Here is a 20,415-nt window from a genome sequence, read left to right as displayed (position 1 = left end):
ACCATCAGAGACAGAATTGAGGGAACACAGACACCATCAGAGACAGAATTGAGGGAACGCAGACACTATCAGAGACAGAATTGAGGGAACGCAGACACCATCAGAGACAGAATTGAGGGAACACAGACACCATCAGAGACAGAATTGAGGGAACACAGACACCATCAGAGACAGAATTGAGGGAACACAGAGTGCATCAGAGACAGAATTGAGGGAACACAGACACCATCAGAGACAGAATTGAGGGAACACAGAGTGTATCAGAGACAGAATTGAGGGAACACAGACACCATCAGAGACAGAATTGAGGGAACACAGAGTGCATCAGAGACAGAATTGAGGGAACACAGACAGCATCAGAGACAGAATTGAGGGAACACAGACACCATCAGAGACAGAATTGAGGGAACACAGAGAGCATCAGAGACAGAATTGAGGGAACACAGACACCATCAGAGACAGAATTGAGGGAACACAGACACCATCAGAGACAGAATTTAGGGAACGCAGACACTATCAGAGACAGAATTGAGGGAACGCAGACACCATCAGAGACAGAATTGAGGGAACACAGACACCATCAGAGACAGAATTGAGGGAACACAGAGTGCATCAGAGACAGAATTGAGGGAACACAGAGTGCATCAGAGACAGAATTGAGGGAACACAGACACCATCAGAGACAGAACTGAGGGAACACAGAGTGTATCAGAGACAGAATTGAGGGAACACAGAGTGTATCAGAGACAGAATTGAGGGAACACAGACACCATCAGAGACAGAGTTGAGGTAACGCAGACACTATCAGAGACAGAACTGAGGGAACACAGAGTGTATCAGAGACAGAGTTGGGGGAACACAGAGTGCATCAGAGACAGAATTGAGGGAACACAGAGTGCATCAGAGACAGAGTTGAGGGAACGCAGACACCATCAGAGGCAGAATTGAGGGAACACAGAGTGCATCAGAGACAGAATTGAGGGAACACAGAGTGCATCAGAGACAGAATTGAGGGAACACAGACACCATCAGAGACAGAATTGAGGGAACACAGAGTGTATCAGAGACAGAATTGAGGGAACACAGAGTGTATCAGAGACAGAATTGAGGGAACACAGACACCATCAGAGACAGAATTGAGGGAACACAGAGTGCATCAGAGACAGAATTGAGGGAACACAGACACCATCAGAGACAGAGTTGAGGTAACGCAGACACTATCAGAGACAGAACTGAGGGAACACAGAGTGTATCAGAGACAGAGTTGGGGGAACACAGACACCATCAGAGACAGAATTGACGGAACACAGAGTGCATCAGAGACAGAGTTGAGGGAACGCAGACACCATCAGAGGCAGAATTGAGGGAACACAGAGTGCATCAGAGACAGAATTGAGGGAACACAGAGTGCATCAGAGACAGAATTGAGGGAACACAGACACCATCAGAGACAGAATTGAGGGAACACAGAGTGTATCAGAGACAGAATTGAGGGAACACAGAGTGTATCAGAGACAGAATTGAGGGAACACAGACACCATCAGAGACAGAATTGAGGGAACACAGAGTGCATCAGAGACAGAATTGAGGGAACACAGACACCATCAGAGACAGAGTTGAGGTAACGCAGACACTATCAGAGACAGAACTGAGGGAACACAGAGTGTATCAGAGACAGAGTTGGGGGAACACAGACACCATCAGAGACAGAATTGACGGAACACAGAGTGCATCAGAGACAGAGTTGAGGGAACGCAGACACCATCAGAGGCAGAATTGAGGGAACACAGAGTGCATCAGAGACAGAATTGAGGGAACACAGAGTGCATCAGAGACAGAATTGAGGGAACACAGACACCATCAGAGACAGAATTGAGGGAACACAGAGTGTATCAGAGACAGAATTGAGGGAACACAGAGTGTATCAGAGACAGAATTGAGGGAACACAGACACCATCAGAGACAGAATTGAGGGAACACAGAGTGCATCAGAGACAGAATTGAGGGAACACAGACACCATCAGAGACAGAGTTGAGGTAACGCAGACACTATCAGAGACAGAACTGAGGGAACACAGAGTGTATCAGAGACAGAGTTGGGGGAACACAGACACCATCAGAGACAGAATTGAGGGAACACAGACACCATCAGAGACAGAATTGAGGGAACGCAGACACTATCAGAGACAGAATTGAGGGAACGCAGACACCATCAGAGACAGAATTGAGGGAACACAGACACCATCAGAGACAGAATTGAGGGAACGCAGACACTATCAGAGACAGAATTGAGGGAACGCAGACACCATCAGAGACAGAATTGAGGGAACACAGACAACATCAGAGACAGAATTGAGGGAACACAGAGAGCATCAGAGACAGAATTGAGGGAACACAGACACCATCAGAGACAGAATTGAGGGAACACAGACACCATCAGAGACAGAATTGAGGGAACGCAGACACTATCAGAGACAGAATTGAGGGAACGCAGACACCATCAGAGACAGAATTGAGGGAACACAGACACCATCAGAGACAGAATTGAGGGAACACAGACACCATCAGAGACAGAATTGAGGGAACGCAGACACTATCAGAGACAGAATTGAGGGAACGCAGACACCATCAGAGACAGAATTGAGGGAACACAGACACCATCAGAGACAGAATTGAGGGAACGCAGACACTATCAGAGACAGAATTGAGGGAACGCAGACACCATCAGAGACAGAATTGAGGGAACACAGACAACATCAGAGACAGAATTGAGGGAACACAGAGAGCATCAGAGACAGAATTGAGGGAACACAGACACCATCAGAGACAGAATTGAGGGAACACAGACACCATCAGAGACAGAATTGAGGGAACGCAGACACTATCAGAGACAGAATTGAGGGAACGCAGACACCATCAGAGACAGAATTGAGGGAACACAGACACCATCAGAGACAGAATTGAGGGAACACAGACACCATCAGAGACAGAATTGAGGGAACACAGAGTGCATCAGAGACAGAATTGAGGGAACACAGACACCATCAGAGACAGAATTGAGGGAACACAGAGTGTATCAGAGACAGAATTGAGGGAACGCAGACACCATCAGAGACAGAATTGAGGGAACACAGACACCATCAGAGACAGAATTGAGGGAACACAGACACCATCAGAGACAGAATTGAGGGAACACAGACACCATCAGAGACAGAATTGAGGGAACACAGACACCATCAGAGACAGAATTGAGGGAACACAGACACCATCAGAGACAGAATTGAGGGAACACAGACACCATCAGAGACAGAATTGAGGGAACACAGAGTGTATCAGAGACAGAATTGAGGGAACGCAGACACCATCAGAGACAGAATTGAGGGAACACAGACACCATCAGAGACAGAATTGAGGGAACACAGACACCATCAGAGACAGAATTGAGGGAACACAGACAACATCAGAGACAGAATTGAGGGAACACAGAGTGCATCAGAGACAGAATTGAGGGAACACAGACAACATCAGAGACAGAATTGAGGGAACACAGAGTGCATCAGAGACAGAATTGAGGGAACAGAGACAGAATTGAGGGAACACAGAGTGCATCAGAGACAGAATTGAGGGAACACAGACACCATCAGAGACAGAATTGAGGGAACACAGACAACATCAGAGACAGAATTGAGGGAACACAGAGAGCATCAGAGACAGAATTGAGGGAACACAGACACCATCAGAGACAGAATTGAGGGAACACAGACACCATCAGAGACAGAATTGAGGGAACGCAGACACTATCAGAGACAGAATTGAGGGAACGCAGACACCATCAGAGACAGAATTGAGGGAACACAGACACCATCAGAGACAGAATTGAGGGAACACAGACACCATCAGAGACAGAATTGAGGGAACACAGAGTGCATCAGAGACAGAATTGAGGGAACACAGACACCATCAGAGACAGAATTGAGGGAACACAGAGTGTATCAGAGACAGAATTGAGGGAACACAGACACCATCAGAGACAGAATTGAGGGAACACAGAGTGCATCAGAGACAGAATTGAGGGAACACAGACACCATCAGAGACAGAATTGAGGGAACACAGACAACATCAGAGACAGAATTGAGGGAACACAGAGAGCATCAGAGACAGAATTGAGGGAACACAGACACCATCAGAGACAGAATTGAGGGAACACAGACACCATCAGAGACAGAATTTAGGGAACGCAGACACTATCAGAGACAGAATTGAGGGAACACAGACACCATCAGAGACAGAATTGAGGGAACACAGACACCATCAGAGACAGAATTGAGGGAACACAGAGTGCATCAGAGACAGAATTGAGGGAACACAGAGTGCATCAGAGACAGAATTGAGGGAACACAGACACCATCAGAGACAGAACTGAGGGAACACAGAGTGTATCAGAGACAGAATTGAGGGAACACAGACACCATCAGAGACAGAACTGAGGGAACACAGACACCATCAGAGACTGAATTGAGGGAACACAGAGTGCATCAGAGACAGAATTGAGGGAACACAGAGTGTATCAGAGACAGAATTGAGGGAACACAGACACCATCAGAGACAGAGTTGAGGTAACGCAGACACTATCAGAGACAGAACTGAGGGAACACAGAGTGTATCAGAGACAGAGTTGGGGGAACACAGAGTGCATCAGAGACAGAATTGAGGGAACACAGAGTGCATCAGAGACAGAGTTGAGGGAACGCAGACACCATCAGAGGCAGAATTGAGGGAACACAGAGTGCATCAGAGACAGAATTGAGGGAACACAGAGTGCATCAGAGACAGAATTGAGGGAACACAGACACCATCAGAGACAGAATTGAGGGAACACAGAGTGTATCAGAGACAGAATTGAGGGAACACAGAGTGTATCAGAGACAGAATTGAGGGAACACAGACACCATCAGAGACAGAATTGAGGGAACACAGAGTGCATCAGAGACAGAATTGAGGGAACACAGACACCATCAGAGACAGAGTTGAGGTAACGCAGACACTATCAGAGACAGAACTGAGGGAACACAGAGTTTATCAGAGACAGAGTTGGGGGAACACAGACACCATCAGAGACAGAATTGACGGAACACAGAGTGCATCAGAGACAGAGTTGAGGGAACGCAGACACCATCAGAGGCAGAATTGAGGGAACACAGAGTGCATCAGAGACAGAATTGAGGGAACACAGAGTGCATCAGAGACAGAATTGAGGGAACACAGACACCATCAGAGACAGAATTGAGGGAACACAGAGTGTATCAGAGACAGAATTGAGGGAACACAGACACTATCAGAGACAGAATTGAGGGAACACAGACACCATCAGAGACAGAATTGAGGGAACACAGAGTGCATCAGAGACAGAATTGAGGGAACACAGACACCATCAGAGACAGAATTGAGGGAACACAGACACCATCAGAGACAGAATTGAGGGAACACAGAGTGCATCAGAGACAGAATTGAGGGAACACAGAGTGCATTAGAGACAGAATTGAGGGAACACAGACACTATCAGAGACAGAGTTGAGGGAACGCAGACACTATCAGAGACAGAACTGAGGGAACACAGAGTGTATCAGAGACAGAGTTGGGGGAACACAGACACCATCAGAGACAGAATTGAGGGAACACAGAGTGCATCAGAGACAGAATTGAGGGAACACAGACAACATCAGAGTCAGAATTGAGGGAACACAGACACCATCAGAGACAGAATTAAGGGAACACAGACACCATCAGAGGCAGAATTGAGGGAACACAGACACCATCAGAGACAGAATTGAGGGAACACAGAGTGTATCAGAGACAGAGTTAGGGGGACACAGACACCATCAGAGACAGAATTGAGGGAACACAGAGTGCATCAGAGACAGAATTGAGGGAACACAGACACCATCAGAGACAGAATTGAGGGAACACAGACACCATCAGAGACGGAATTGAGGGAACACAGACACCATCAGAGACAGAACTGAGGGAACACAGACACCATCAGAGACAGAATTGAGGGAACACAGAGAGTATCAGAGACAGACAAAAACAGCATCAAGACAAATCTGCGGGGACATAGTCCTATTCTGTCGAATAATTCCTACAAGATATATCGATCCATGACACATCTTTCAAACAGCACAATCACCAACGTTACACTGTATTGAATCAAATATGATTTACCCGTGTTCATAGTTGTGTATTAACGGGGAATGACGCACAGAGTTGCCCCCCTTATGACCGTCGATCATTTATAGCTCAACTGTGATCCTAACTATCATCGTGCACATATCTACACTGTATTTAAGTTGAACATTGGAAACACAAAGTTTGACAGCATGTACCGTATAGCGGTCCCGTCTGGCTGATGAAGGTGTAGTCGACGTCTGTTGGGACGAAGGTGTAGCAGTTGCCGTGCATGTAGTTGTAGAAGCGGGTGAAGTTGCTGCAATCGTATGTTAAAATAATCATTCCCTACAGCTTCAGGCTATCGCCATATCAATTCAGCATGATCTTGTTTATTCACATTGATTCTATTTTGTATATTATATAGATAGCTACGCAATAAATCGCAAAAAAACAATGAAGAACGAAGGGTTGTTTGTTTCACGATAAAACCTTGTTCCATCATGACGTCATTTCAGGAGATCGCAACATGATGACGTCGTACTTTGAACGAGTTACCAAACTTAACCCCCATGTTCCTAGCAGAGACGTGTCCGACATTGTTGAGCGCGGGCTGTATTCAGTGAGTCATCATTATTCATTGTTTGTGCATGAGCTGGCAATGTGCGGAGCGTCTATGGACAACTGACATACTGGAAACTAGCCGAAGTCAGCGTGCAGTGGCCAATACGTTCAATGTTTCAGTCTCTGATCAGCGGACTATGGAACAGGTACCAACAAAAATGTTGACAATTAAATACGTTCAGGGTGGCACAGGTCAACGACAAGAGTACATGATCGAATGTTTCGAAACCAGCCTCTACGAAATAGAGCTCAAACGGCGAATCATACTGCCAATGTTCATCTAACTACTGGAGCACAAGTTACGGTTGCTCGACGGACACGTGGTGTGCCGCCTCTTACAGTTCGTCAAATTGCTAAAAGACATCAGTGAGTGAGTTGGGTTTAACGCCGCTTTTAACAGTATTCCAGTTATGTCACGGCGTGACAGCTAATGTGGGAGGAAAGCCCGAAGTGATGCAGGTCTTAGATGTTTACCACTTCGGTGTAACCCACAACACGGGTATGGTGCTGAGAAACCTAGAAACATAATCGGGGCGAACCGGGATTCGAACCCACAATCATTGGTTTCGGGCATGCCCAAGGGACGCAACTCTGCACAGCGAATCGCTGCGCCTTAGACGACCTGGCCGCCCGTGCCCCCCTATAAAAGACGATAATGGTGTACACGACGTCGAAACGATTGAAAACGTCGCTGGTCAGGTGTCATGTTTTCAGATGTGTCCCGATTCATTTGGCACTTCCTTGATAGTCGTGGTCGTGTCTGGCGACGTCGAAATGAACCCCAAGCCGATGTCAAGCTGAGAAACTATGATTTGGTGGTGGATCGGTTGTGGTGGGGAGTGGCTTCACTATAACTGAGCGGACCCCACTCCATATTGTGCAAGGAAGGGTAACGTGACAGTACTATCGGACAACATACTGATACTTTGTCGTCCCGTTTGCAAGGCGTGTGTGTCCATGTTTTGTCTTTCATGATGACAACGCATCTGCTCGCCGTTCATGAATCGTCAATATTCGCCTCCAGCAGCACAACACCCATGGCATGCCATGGCCAGCAATGAGCCGAGACCTTTCCCCCATTGAAGATGTCTGGGACATGGGTCAAAGTCATAAGCCGACGAATACATTGGCTGAACTTGGCCAGGCGCTGCAAGCGGGGTGGAACAAATCCCCTCAAATCGCTATTGGGAGACTCATACGCAGTATGCCTTGTCGACTGAATGAATGTTTGACAAATCGTGGCGGTATTATACACTACTGTTCCAAAAATCACAAGCATTATAAAATCGGCAGAAGTCCATACAAGCATCGCAGATATTACTTATAATTATGAAAATAATTTTGTTGATTTCATTTCATTTGAAACGAGGATCCGCCTGGCCGCCATTTATTTGTTCAGCTTTTGAAAAGATATTCCTTTATTCACCAAGTAGGAAATACCTTTCTCTTTCCAAAATGCTGAATACGTGAATAAAGCCGCATTCAACCAAAGGCATACATCCATCCACCGATCCACCTATCCAACCACTCACCCACTGACAAACACTCACTCACTCACACAATCTATTAGACTCACCTAGGAGTGCAAACTTTTCCTTGAAAGGAGCACTCAATCTATTAGACTCACCTAGGAGTGCAAACTTTTCCTTGAAAGGAGCACTCAATCTAGTAGACTCACCTAGGAGTGCAAACTTTTCCTTGAAAGGAGCACTCAATCTAGTAGACTCACCTAGGAGTGCAAACTTTTCCTTGAAAGGAGCACTCAATCAGCATATCGTGGAGCTGGTGGCCGATTTGGATTCTCCTCGCCGTCTTCATCTGTAATAATGCTTTCTGGAAGTCGATAGTTGCCCGGTAGTTGCTGTCGTAGGTGTCGTAAGAGACTGATGAATTCTCCCAGTCATAGAAGTCTTCGTTATCCATTGGTTCACTCGCGTTCTGGGAACAGAACCTGGTCATTAAAATCATACATGTATTTTGTGTTTAAAAATGAAGTTTAATCGTCAGTCGCTATCATTTGTAAAACAATGTCTTTAAAAAATGGTCGGTGTTCATGTTCATGTAGTTTTTCTTTGCATGACAGGGGCGGTGGGGTAGCCTAATGGTTAAGCGTTCGCTCGTCACGCCGAAGACCCGGGTTCGATTCCCCACATGGGTACAATGTGTGAAGCCCATTTCTGGTGTCCCCCGCTGTGATATTGCTGGAATATTGATAAAAAAAAAAGCAACGTACTCACTCACTCACTCACAGACAACCTGGTAAATAGGGATTCCAATGATATTCAGTTCTACGGTTGTATATCAGCTCAATGTGAACGATAGCTGACGCAAAGAATGTCATGGACGTGTTCTTCTGTGATCAACCTCGAGGTGGACCTTGGATTCGAACCAGTGTGACGGGTTGAGCAATCCCAGTTTTCTGAGACAACATCGATGATGTCAGAATTCAGAGCATTTCGCTCTTTCTAAGGTGAGTATTATTCAAATGAAGATGAGTTAATATCACTATCCACTCCACTGCGCTGGACTCATTTATTCACGACCGCGCCGAATTCAAACTTACAGCGTGTTAACAGTATGAAAGTATGATACTTGAGGATGAGATTTATTTTGAAAAAGATCAATGGTTCTTGAAAATGCTTAAAAAGTATTTTGTCCTCGGCTTTAACCAAAGAAGTAAACCGGCCACTGGACATGCTTGAAGTTCTGTAAACAAAATGTTGTGGATGGAAAGAAAGTTTTTGGGTCCTCGTTTCAGAAAAGAATAGTGAATATCTTTCAGCGCTGACTACAAATATATCTGTCTCAAACAAACCTCGAGTACTTTCGAAATCCATAGTAGAAACAAAAATGAGGCACAAACATTTTTGTTTTTTATTTCGGAAATCTCCGGTAGATTTCGTAAATCTTCGGCATTAAATGAACATTTGTTGTTATTGTTTTTAGTGAGCCTTTACCTCATATCGTAAAGCTGTCTTCAAGCTGTCAAATTCAGTCTCTTCCACCTCAATACTACTCTTCTTTACTGGATTAAGGTTGCAAATGGTTACCGCTGGGAAACGAAGTTTTGAGTTGTATTCGAGACTGACCAACGTAGATACCTCCCACCTGCTGTAGGCGATGCCTATCGTCCAGATGTTGTACACAGCAACGCCTTTGAAATACATTTATCATAAAAAAATGAAATAATAAATATGATCATTCTTTACAGTACAAAATATCAATAATGAAATAATTCACCAAGCAGACTCACACACACTCACACATTCACACGCTCACATTCACACGCCCACATTCACACCCTCACATCCACACATATTTACACCCATTCACAAATATTCACACACACATTCTAACACATTCACACGCCCACATTCACACAAATCCACACATATTCACACACATTCACACAAATCACTTACATTCACACACTAACACACATTTGTGTCCTGTTTATCTCGGACACAATATCAAAATGAAGTACGGGGGGCAACAACTGCATTCCCTGTACACTGGAACCCAGCACTTCATGTTCATTTTGTTGACAGTTTTCAAGAACCGATTTGAGAATATATTTCATATTTGTCAGCATTGGTTTGAATTAGTCAATTGATACACACCTATCTTTTGTTTTAACTATCGCCTTCACATCTTGATATAAATATTAGAATTGTATGTAAATTATCGGTAGAGCATGAGACACAATAACAGTGTGTGTACCATAATCTGTTTTGAATAGAAAACACACCAGATACCTGGTGCATACAAAATGCGAATACTGGATAATGAAACCAATCCCATTTCTGCAAGGTACAAGGGATGATTGGTATGTTCTGATATTGAAATGAACTACTTTCAACAAAGTCGACTTCTACATTGATACGCTTTTGATTGGTGTTTTATCCCCGTTTCATAGAAGTCCTTCACTTGGCTGTCCAAAAAGTGGCTGGGATGACGCTTCATTCGAATCAAAATGATGGCGCCAGATCAGGAGGAGAAGGTCGGTGCTGCAGGACTTCAAGCCACACTCTTGGATTGTCGCGATGGCAATGACTAAGGCATCGTCTCGATGGAACAACACATCTTTTCAGCTTCCCGCGTCTCTTAGTTTTAAGTTCACCCAGTTATTGCCTCAAAGGTTCAGCATCATATGTTGCCTTTAATGATCGGCCTTTAGAAAGATAGTCCACCATGATGACACCCTCGGCACACCAGAGCAAGGATGCCATGTTTTGATTATTGTTTGGAACCCAGGTTTCATCCATTGTCACACATCATTGCAAGAACCTTTCTGGATCAGCTTCAAACATAGCTAGATTATCAAGAGACATGTTGTGCCTGGTGCGTTTTGGATCAGATTACAGAAGTTTGGGAACCCACATAGCTAATACTTTATTCATTGTTCTCTCCTGTGAAAAAAAGTAATATAACGCTCAGCCATTCGCCCGTCGGTAAAAAACGTATCGTGGATTCTCATCATCATGTCTGGTGTGGTGTCTTCCAGGACGAGAGTTGCCTTCAAGGCTATCCCTGCCACGTTTAAACTCTGCTGTCCACCTCTTTGCAGTGTCATAGTAAGGGGCATTATTCCTTCGTGTTGGACTCATACCTTCATTGATGGGGGCGTCTTCAAGGCTCTCCCTGCCACGATAACTCTGCTGCCTGTCTTCACAGAGACACAGGAAGGGACATCATGATCATTCCCTAGCGATGTACTCGTATCTTCATGGATGGCTTTTTGTGTCAAGCCCCTTTTTCTGCAAGTACTTGATTACTGCAAGTTCCTCACATTTTTCATTTTTTAAAATGTCAAAGACCCCTGCTCAAATGACTCAATTGTTGTTATATTTATCTCCATGTAATGCCCAGACCAATATATTTCACTTTTCAGCAATCACTTCAATGTGAACCTTAGAGCTTATCAATCAACCCTCCTATTTTGAAAGTTTAATTATTGGAAACGTTTCCTTACTCTGTTAATAATCAATCAGTTAGTAGCCAACTTTTGAATATGACGTAGTAGTCAACTGAGGAATATGACTTATTAGTCAACTGTGGAATATGACTAAAGCCACCCTGACATTTGCACGAATTTTGTTCCAGCAATGGCTCGCACTTCGGCGTGCCAATGATTAAAGTCTTCGGGAGCGAGCGTCAGGAGTGTGTGAAGGGTGCGGGGGTGCGTGCCATGTCGTAGAGAGAATTTTGAAATGTTCAAAAATTCGGCACGCATCAATTTTCGTGCCTTGTGCGTGCCACTTGCGTGAACCATGCGTGAACACTGCACGAACTCGGCGCGAACACTGCCGACGGTGCGTGTCAATGCGTGCCATGGGAATCCACTACACACTCTGACAAGCCATGCCACGCATTGGTCACGAACTGTCCACGTTGTGGGCGCGCCTGTTCGCGCCGCGTTCATGCATTCGAGCGTGTCGCGGAGTGATCGTGCGGTCGTTAGGGTGTTGTCACGAGTTGTTCACGTAATCATGGAACGCCCAGCTCACGCATAGGTCGCGCACGTCACGAACTGCTCATGAAGTCTTTACGCATTGTTCGCGCGTAGTTCCCGACCAATGAGCGACGACGGCGCTCGAGTCAGTGCGTATGTAAGCGGGTCCTGGCCATTCTGCAACTTGCCAGCAAGGAGAAAGCCCGTAGAAGAAGGGGAAGACCAGTGCAGAAAAGACAGGAAGAGGACAGGCCAGAGACAGAGAAAGAGACAGAGATTGCAGACAGGGAGAGGGATCTTTCTCCTCCTTCCTCCTGCTCAAGTGTGGATGTTGTTCCACAGACACAACTTGAAGTTATTACAGAGACTCAAATAGAACTGTGAAGAAGAGCCCTCAGTAAAACAGACAGAAGAAGAGCATCTTCTCTGTTCTACAATAACAGTGTCTCTGGTATTCAGCATGTTGTATCGTCCACAGCGAGTCGATGAATGAAGCGTCTCTTCTCTTTGGAGTTGAAATACGCCAACAGCGGGATTTGAAGCGTGCCGCCAAGCGGGACAAAGCGGGACCAAAAATTGCCACGACGACTTAACGCATGCGCGAAGTCGCCTGGGCAATGCGTGGCGATGCGGGAAAACAGCGGGAACTATGCGTGTCGTGTGTGACACTGCGGGACATTGCGGTACGGTAGACGTGAACAATGCGCGTACAATACTTAACCTATGCGTAAACAAGTCGTGCAATTGCGTGTCAATGCGTGCAAATTGCGGCCCATTTTTGGTGTGCGAACAGGGCGCTCCGTTGCGTACCACCGAAATGGCACGCCTTGCCATGAGGCATTGCGCGGCATTTCAGGGACACAAATTGTGCAAGTGCCAGGTAGGCTTTAGTGGTCAACTGTGGAATATGACTCAGTAGTCAACTGTGGAATATGACTCAGTAGTCAACTGTGGAATATGACTCAGTAGACAACTGTGGAATATGACTCGGTAGTCAACTGTGGAATATGACTCAGTAGTCAACTGTGGAATATGACTCAGTAGTCAACTGTGGAATATGACTCAGTAGTCAACTGTGGAATATGACTCAGTAGTCAACTTTTTGAATGTGACTCAGTAGTCAACTGTGGAATATGACTGTAAAGTGTGAGATCATTAAGAAAATATAGAACTTTAAATAAGGTATCCACTTATTGGGTAATATTTACAAAACATCTTGCACAAATTATTCTCACCCCGTAACTGAAATATCACTGAAGTCAGGTGAGTCTCTGTACTGTGGTACTCCGGGTTTAATGTGTTTATTGTTCAATGCCAGACAAAAAGGTGATTGATAACGTCGGCTATACACTGAAACACGGTCAACCGAGCTTAACAATACGGTCCATTTGTAGGCCACTTTAAGCTCTATTTACAGTCTATCGCTCCGTTGAAACCCCACAGACCGAAAAGAACGACGTGATGGTGTCCCATTCTTCCCTGCAATCCCCAAAGAGTGATAAACTTTTGATTGTTGACCGACCCTGGAATCTCAGAATGGGATACAAGCGACCTATTCTTTCCTGAAATCCCCACCGAGATACACCGCGACGTTAAACCCATGTACATTTGGAACATGAGATACAATCTGTATTAAACGAAGCATTGTCTGGTCGTGTATAGGCCTTGGATCCCACAGGGACATGTCATCTCAGTATTGTGCAGAACATCAACGTCTGAGTAACTAAATTGTTTGACAGGCATTACTTATTACTTTATTCATGACTTGTGTCTATTTTGTCTGAGTAACTACTGGAACGACAAGTACATCATGTTACAATAGACCACTTTGTGATCAATTAAAGCAGTCCCATTGTAAATACAAAGAAAGCGAAGGACGATATATCACTTTAGGCGCACAACGCTAGTACATATGTAACTAAGGCCTCATAAAAAGCAGCTCCACTATCATAGGAAATCTCATAAAAAACAGCTCCTCAATCATAGGAAATCTCATAAAAAACAGCTCCTCAATCATTGGAAATCTCATAAAAAACAGCCCCACAATCAAAGGAAATCTCATAAAAAACAGCTCCACAATCATAGGAAATCTGATAAAAAAACCAGCTCCTCAATCATAGGAAATCTCATAAAAAACAGCCCCACAATCATAGGAAATCTCATAAAAAACAGCTCCACAATCATAGGAAATCTGATAAAAAAACCAGCTCCTCAATCATAGGAAATCTCATAAAAAACAGCTCCTCAATCATAGGAAATCTCATAAAAAACAGCTCCTCAATCATTGGAAATCTCATAAAAAACAGCCCCACAATCAAAGGAAATCTCATAAAAAACAGCTCCACAATCATAGGAAATCTGATAAAAAAACCAGCTCCTCAATCATAGGAAATCTCATAAAAAACAGCCCCACAATCATAGGAAATCTCATAAAAAACAGCTCCACAATCATAGGAAATCTGATAAAAAAACCAGCTCCTCAATCATAGGAAATCTCATAAAAAACAGCTCCACAATCATAGGACATCTCATAAAAAAGAACTCCTCAATCATAGGAAATCTCTACTGAAAGCAAAGTCCATTGTACGGTTCCGACTGTATCATAAGCATGTGTTTATGAATCTCTATCAAATAGAACGTCACCTGGGGTAAATATCCACGGTTCTATATTCCAAATTGATTATCCGGGCATCAAATATTAGATCTGAAAACACATAACGATTACGTTTCTAGGTCCGTCAACACCATGACCGTTCTCGTGAGACCTGCATCATTTCTAGCTTTCCTCACACATTAAGCTGACACGCCGTGATATAACTGGAATACGGTTCAAAGCGGCGTTAAACCCAAATCACTCACTCACTCATACACTCACAACCCTACCCAGTGTACCCATCTACTCACTCTGATGTTTTTTTCTAGGGACAGAATAATTCGCTGCTACATAACATTACTTTCTCTGAAATGAGGTGAGGTGAAATAGGGTTAAACGTCGCGTCCAAGATTATTGCATTTATATAGCGACGTGCATGTACGTGTGTGTGTGGCTGCTTGTACTAGTCCGGACTGATGCCGATTTACAGTGCTAGCTCACTGAGATACCATGCCGCAGTTTAACATGAATACCCCACTCAGACACAGTATACTGACTCCGAGGCCGACCAGTCCTTGTTTTAGCCCCTTAATGCCGATTGCCAGACAGGGTAACAAGTACAATCTTTTAAAGTCTTTTGGTATGGTATGACGCGGTCGGGGATCGAACCCCGGACCTTCCGCTCTCCGGGCGGACGCTCTACCACTAGACCACGGAGGCGGTCTCTCTGAAAGGAACCGCACAAGCAACTAGTTACGGCCAACAACACGGGTTTTTTTTCAGGAAACCTGTAGTGAGACAAATGACTTCCCATTACGTTTAGTCTTTGGTTCATTTAACCAGCTATATATTCTGCAATTGCATGTGTTTTGGGGAAAAGAAATATTCGGCCGAGAAAACCACGACAGCATGAAAATGTTCGATTAAATAAAAAATAAGAGGTAATACGTCAGAAATTGACGTCACTCACCAGATCCGGTTAACACCGCCAGAACCCAAAACGCTCTCCTGAAAAAGCCCGGTTTTCCTATAAACCTGGATATTCCATGCATGCTCGTGTTTTCCGCGAAGTAATTGGTGAGGGAAGCAACCGATTCATTTCTTTTGCTGTCCATTTTGTTTCCATACATTGCGTCACAGACTTACAAATCCTCTGCTCTCCCAGTGTAAAAAAATACAAGTCCTCACCCGTTGGATCAAACTTAATAATAACACGTCATTCTGAACCTTGCAGTGTTAATACCATATGCCTTCATCCATACTATCAAGTGATGAGGCACTAGGTGATGTTGGATGATGCAACAACTGCTGTAACAACTCACTTTGAATAATTACGTCAGTAACCACGAGCATATGAAGATCCAGACAGAATAGCAAGAATACGTTAATTGACAGTCAAAGGTTACATTACAGAAACACCCGCTACGGGTATGCCTGTGATTGGCTGACGCTCTGGATGTGAACTTCGTAGGCTATTGATTGGCGGAACATCATCCCCGGACCCAAAGTAGTCTGTTTACGTTCCGGTCACCATGGATAAACTCATCAATTAATTCTTCATAAAAAACGGAGATACATTGATAGGTTTGAATCAATACAACAGAGGGAACATTAACTTAACGTTATCTGTCATGCAAACCAAGCCAAGACATTAAGTTTTCATGCCAAACAGTATTGGTACTACCCGATGTTATTGTAATTGTGAGTTGTGTTAGCTACACATGAGGATAAAAAGTCCACAACGACATTTGTATTGTTTCAAATATTGTCCTTGGGCGATTTCTGAAACGACCTTATTGACTTTTTAAAACACAGTAGGGACGTCATTCTATTCAAAACGTTCCGTTACTTTCCCGGAATGGAAAGATGGTTATTAGTCATTCTCTTGAAGCAATCTTCAATAAACAACGCTTGGAATTGGAATCGACGGAACTGTTAGTTTTTCATATTTGACACACAAGTGAATGATTTCAAATCGGTAAACGTGTCGCCAGTGGGGCTTGAACCCGCATCCTATGACTTGTGGACGAGCAATAGCCGACACATGATTTGTAATACATGACGCATGATACAGTGTGGAATAAACTATTAAATATTTTCAAATATTTGTATAATCCTCAAACACTTGGCAAATAATATGTAAAAAGTTGTGTTATATCTTGTTACCTATAACGATGTTTATTGTAAACCAATTAGATAAACCAGGGATTTTTTTACTGAATATTGGACGAATTTTGTCGCTTTTATTTATTTATTAGTAGTATAGTCTCCCTGAATCTACATATATATCCTAGTAATTGATAAAATAGTCCTTTGGGACCCCAGGAAATTGTTAAGAGCCGTGTACCATGCATTGTGTGGATGAGTGCACTCGCAACAGCGGCAAGTTCCACGAGCATCACGACGCCAGAGCTACAAAGCGTTCTGGTTTATTTTTTCAAATAATGTCCACAGAGACTGTCTTGTCAAAGTCTTAATGTAGGAATTGTACATTCCCCTATACACTGTGCCTTGTATTTTAAGTCCTTGAAAGGCATTTAGAAGTGATGCACATTAGGAAGAGAATTTATGAATTCATGAATGTTTATTCACCTGATGAAGGAGTAAGTATATACTCCGAAACGTTGTGTTCCGCATATTAAAGAAGTTGACATCCATACAATCTCTGAACTGACCATTCTGCAAACCTTTTCGAAAATATCAACCGTTCGTGTAGAAAAAAGACGATTTGGTTCAATGTTTCACTCCAAAAGGACAACTGTTTGTTCTTGTTGGCATATTTGGAACTTTCAAAATAGACTTAAAGGATAGTTTGGAATAAACAAGAGCATTTAGCAATAAACATGACCTATAGCATCTGAATCAGCGGGTGTTCACGATGACAAGGATGGCGGATGAGGGTAAGGCACTTCACACATGGGTTGACTGGGTGACAAGCCATCTCTGACATATTCTGTCTCCAGCAAATATCCAACTCACAATGATATTATTTAGGCAGTATTTTATTCAGGTTATTCTCAGTCCCGTGTTGATATTTATTAACATCATAGTTGAGTACGCTAGTAGCTAATACTTCACGCCTTGGTTGATGGTTTCCTTACTGTGTGTTTTACAGCGGTACTCTGGTCGTCTCAAAGATAAGGGAGTACTTGTTGGCTCAAAAGGGATTTATTTCAATGGGCGTAGAGTGAGAACTATACGGTAGTCCGGATCTGCCCTACAACAGATATAAACATCATGGGTATGGACAGTATAAATCATGTACATCATGTTACAATAGACCACTTTGTGATCAATTAAAGCAGTCCCATTGTAAATACAAAGAAAGCGAAGGACGATATATCACTTTAGTCGAGTGAGAACTATACGGTAGAACCTCGCTTATTGATGTACAGTGAATAGCCCCGCACAATAAGTATAATACATATAAGTATACTACATATAAATATACTACATAGCCACAGTTACACTAGCATGTATGGAATACAAGCATTATAAATTCTACAAAATACTATAAATATATACATGATACATATACAAATATCACTTCCAATCAGTATATATCTATTTTAATAAATGTACACTTGGCTAAAACCTCAGTCAAATACATAGTTAAGTTGAATTGAGAATACATTACAATGGTAACTCAGTGAGCTAGCACTATAAATCGCCTTCAGTCCGGACTAGTACAAGCAGCCACACAAACACACACACGTACGTCGCTATATAAGTGCAATAATCTATGACGCGACGTTAAACCCCATTTCACCTCACCTGTTTACAAGCATACTGCTACATGTGAATGGCGGGGCAGGACATGCTTACAGTTTTCGCGAACAGCTGATGTCATCACTGATTTTGAGTTATCCATCCATATACTTTTCATAACTATTTTGTCTTTTACGCCCAATGGAACCTGCTTCTGCAGATGATCGAAACAGATTATTCTCTGGCGTTGACGTTTAATATTACAATTGATTTGTAAATATACTAATGGAGTGAGTGAGTGAGTTTGGTTTTACGCTGCTTTTAGCAATATTCCAGCAATATCACGGCGGGGGACACCAGAAATGGGCTTCACACATTGTACCCATGTCGGGATTCGAACCCGGGTCTTCGGCGTGACGAGCGAACGCCTTAACCACTAGGCTACCCGACCGCCCCATATATACTAATGGAAGAAACTAACTGTACTTGATATAATGTTCAATAAAAATACAGTAAACTACGGATATAACGAACTCAAAGGGACCACTAATTTAAGTTCATTATAACCGTAGTTCGTTATAAACATTTATTCAGCATAACTAAAGCAAACAGTCGGGACAAAAAAGTAAGTTCGCTGTATCCGTCAGTTCGTTATAAGCGTGTTCGTTATAAACGTAGTTTACTGTATATTTATTCTGAAATTAATTAATGAATCTTTCTCTACATATTCATGAAGACATGCTCGACTTAAAGTCGTAATTCACAAATTGGACTTGCATGTTCATGTACGACGCACAATTTGGATGTTTGATTATTCTTTGGAGCTTATCATATTTTTTTAAATGTAAACAGCACACAATGATTGTATGGCTATCATGTGCTTTTAAAGGGCAAATAATGTCAACATAGCAACAGCTTTTAATACTTTAGGGCATAATTAATCACAAATGCTTGACCAAAATAAAATTTGGAAAATGGAAATAGCGTAAAAGAGACGATAAAAAGCAAAACATTCCGCCACTGAGGGGATTCCCCTCACTGGAGTTAAAACTTGTGTTTTATTACCAAAGTCAGCGACGCCCACCGTCAGACATTCCTAGCGTAGTGTAGTCAGTATGTGAGATTCAGAAGAAACGACTGGGTGAGGTGAGGTGAAATTGGGTTTAACGTCGCGTCCAAGATTATTACACTTATATAGCGACGTGCATGCACGTGTGTGTGTTTGTGTGGCTGCTTGTACTAGTCCGGACTGATGCCGATTTATAGTGCTAGCCCACTGAGCTACCATGCCGCAGTTTAGCATGAATACCCCACTCAGACATAGTATACTGACTCCGAGCCGATCAGTCCTTGTTTTAGCCCCTTAATGCCGAGCGCCAGACAGGGTTACAACAAGTACCATATTTTAACGTCTTTTGGTATGACGCGGCCGGGGATCGAACCCCGGACCTTCCGCTCTCCGGGCGGACGCTCTTCAACTAGACCACGGAGGCGGTCAGAGACGACTGGGACAGTAGACCGCTCACAGATGAGTCCTGGTTTCGTCTGGACGGCCCTTATGGTAGCTTAGGCGTCCAGGAAGACGTTCTAGCAGCGCTTGCGTTACTCAACGTTGTCAGTTTGGGACTGGAAGTGCAATGGTTTGAGGTGGCATCAGAACTTACGGGACAACACAGCTCATCAGGTTTAATGGCAATTTGAATGGCGTACGCTAACGGGATGACATCGTTCAAGATCTATCTTTATGCAAATACAGGGACGTAACGACACGTTGCAGTAGGGTAATTCCCGCCCCGTGTTGGTACAGACTTTCTGAGGCAGAATAATATTGCTATACTTCCATGGGGGGCACGGGTGGCCCAGTCGTCTAAG

The 20,415-nt window shown here is 43.6% G+C and overlaps 1 protein-coding gene across 1 annotated transcript in view; it reads right to left on the bottom strand.

Moving 5' to 3' along the window:
- The window catches only part of LOC124133607 (amiloride-sensitive sodium channel subunit gamma-like), a 30,474-nt gene extending 14,285 nt beyond the window's left edge, over nucleotides 1–16,189 (bottom strand). Inside the window, exons 1-4 of the mRNA XM_048383784.1 lie at nucleotides 15,806–16,189; nucleotides 9,748–9,944; nucleotides 8,520–8,728; nucleotides 6,385–6,485 (exon numbers count right to left, since the gene is read on the bottom strand). Coding sequence (XP_048239741.1) covers nucleotides 6,385–6,485; nucleotides 8,520–8,728; nucleotides 9,748–9,944; nucleotides 15,806–15,965 — 667 coding nt within the window. The 5' untranslated portion in view covers nucleotides 15,966–16,189. The remainder of the gene's footprint in view (nucleotides 1–6,384; nucleotides 6,486–8,519; nucleotides 8,729–9,747; nucleotides 9,945–15,805) is intronic.
- Between the last annotated feature and the right edge of the window lie 4,226 nt (nucleotides 16,190–20,415).

The sequence above is a fragment of the Haliotis rufescens genome, unplaced genomic scaffold, assembly GCF_023055435.1.
Source record: "Haliotis rufescens isolate VD_foot unplaced genomic scaffold, xgHalRufe1.0.p SCAF_5, whole genome shotgun sequence".
NCBI lineage: Eukaryota > Metazoa > Mollusca > Gastropoda > Lepetellida > Haliotidae > Haliotis > Haliotis rufescens.
This window is presented reverse-complemented; position numbering and strand designations above follow the sequence as displayed.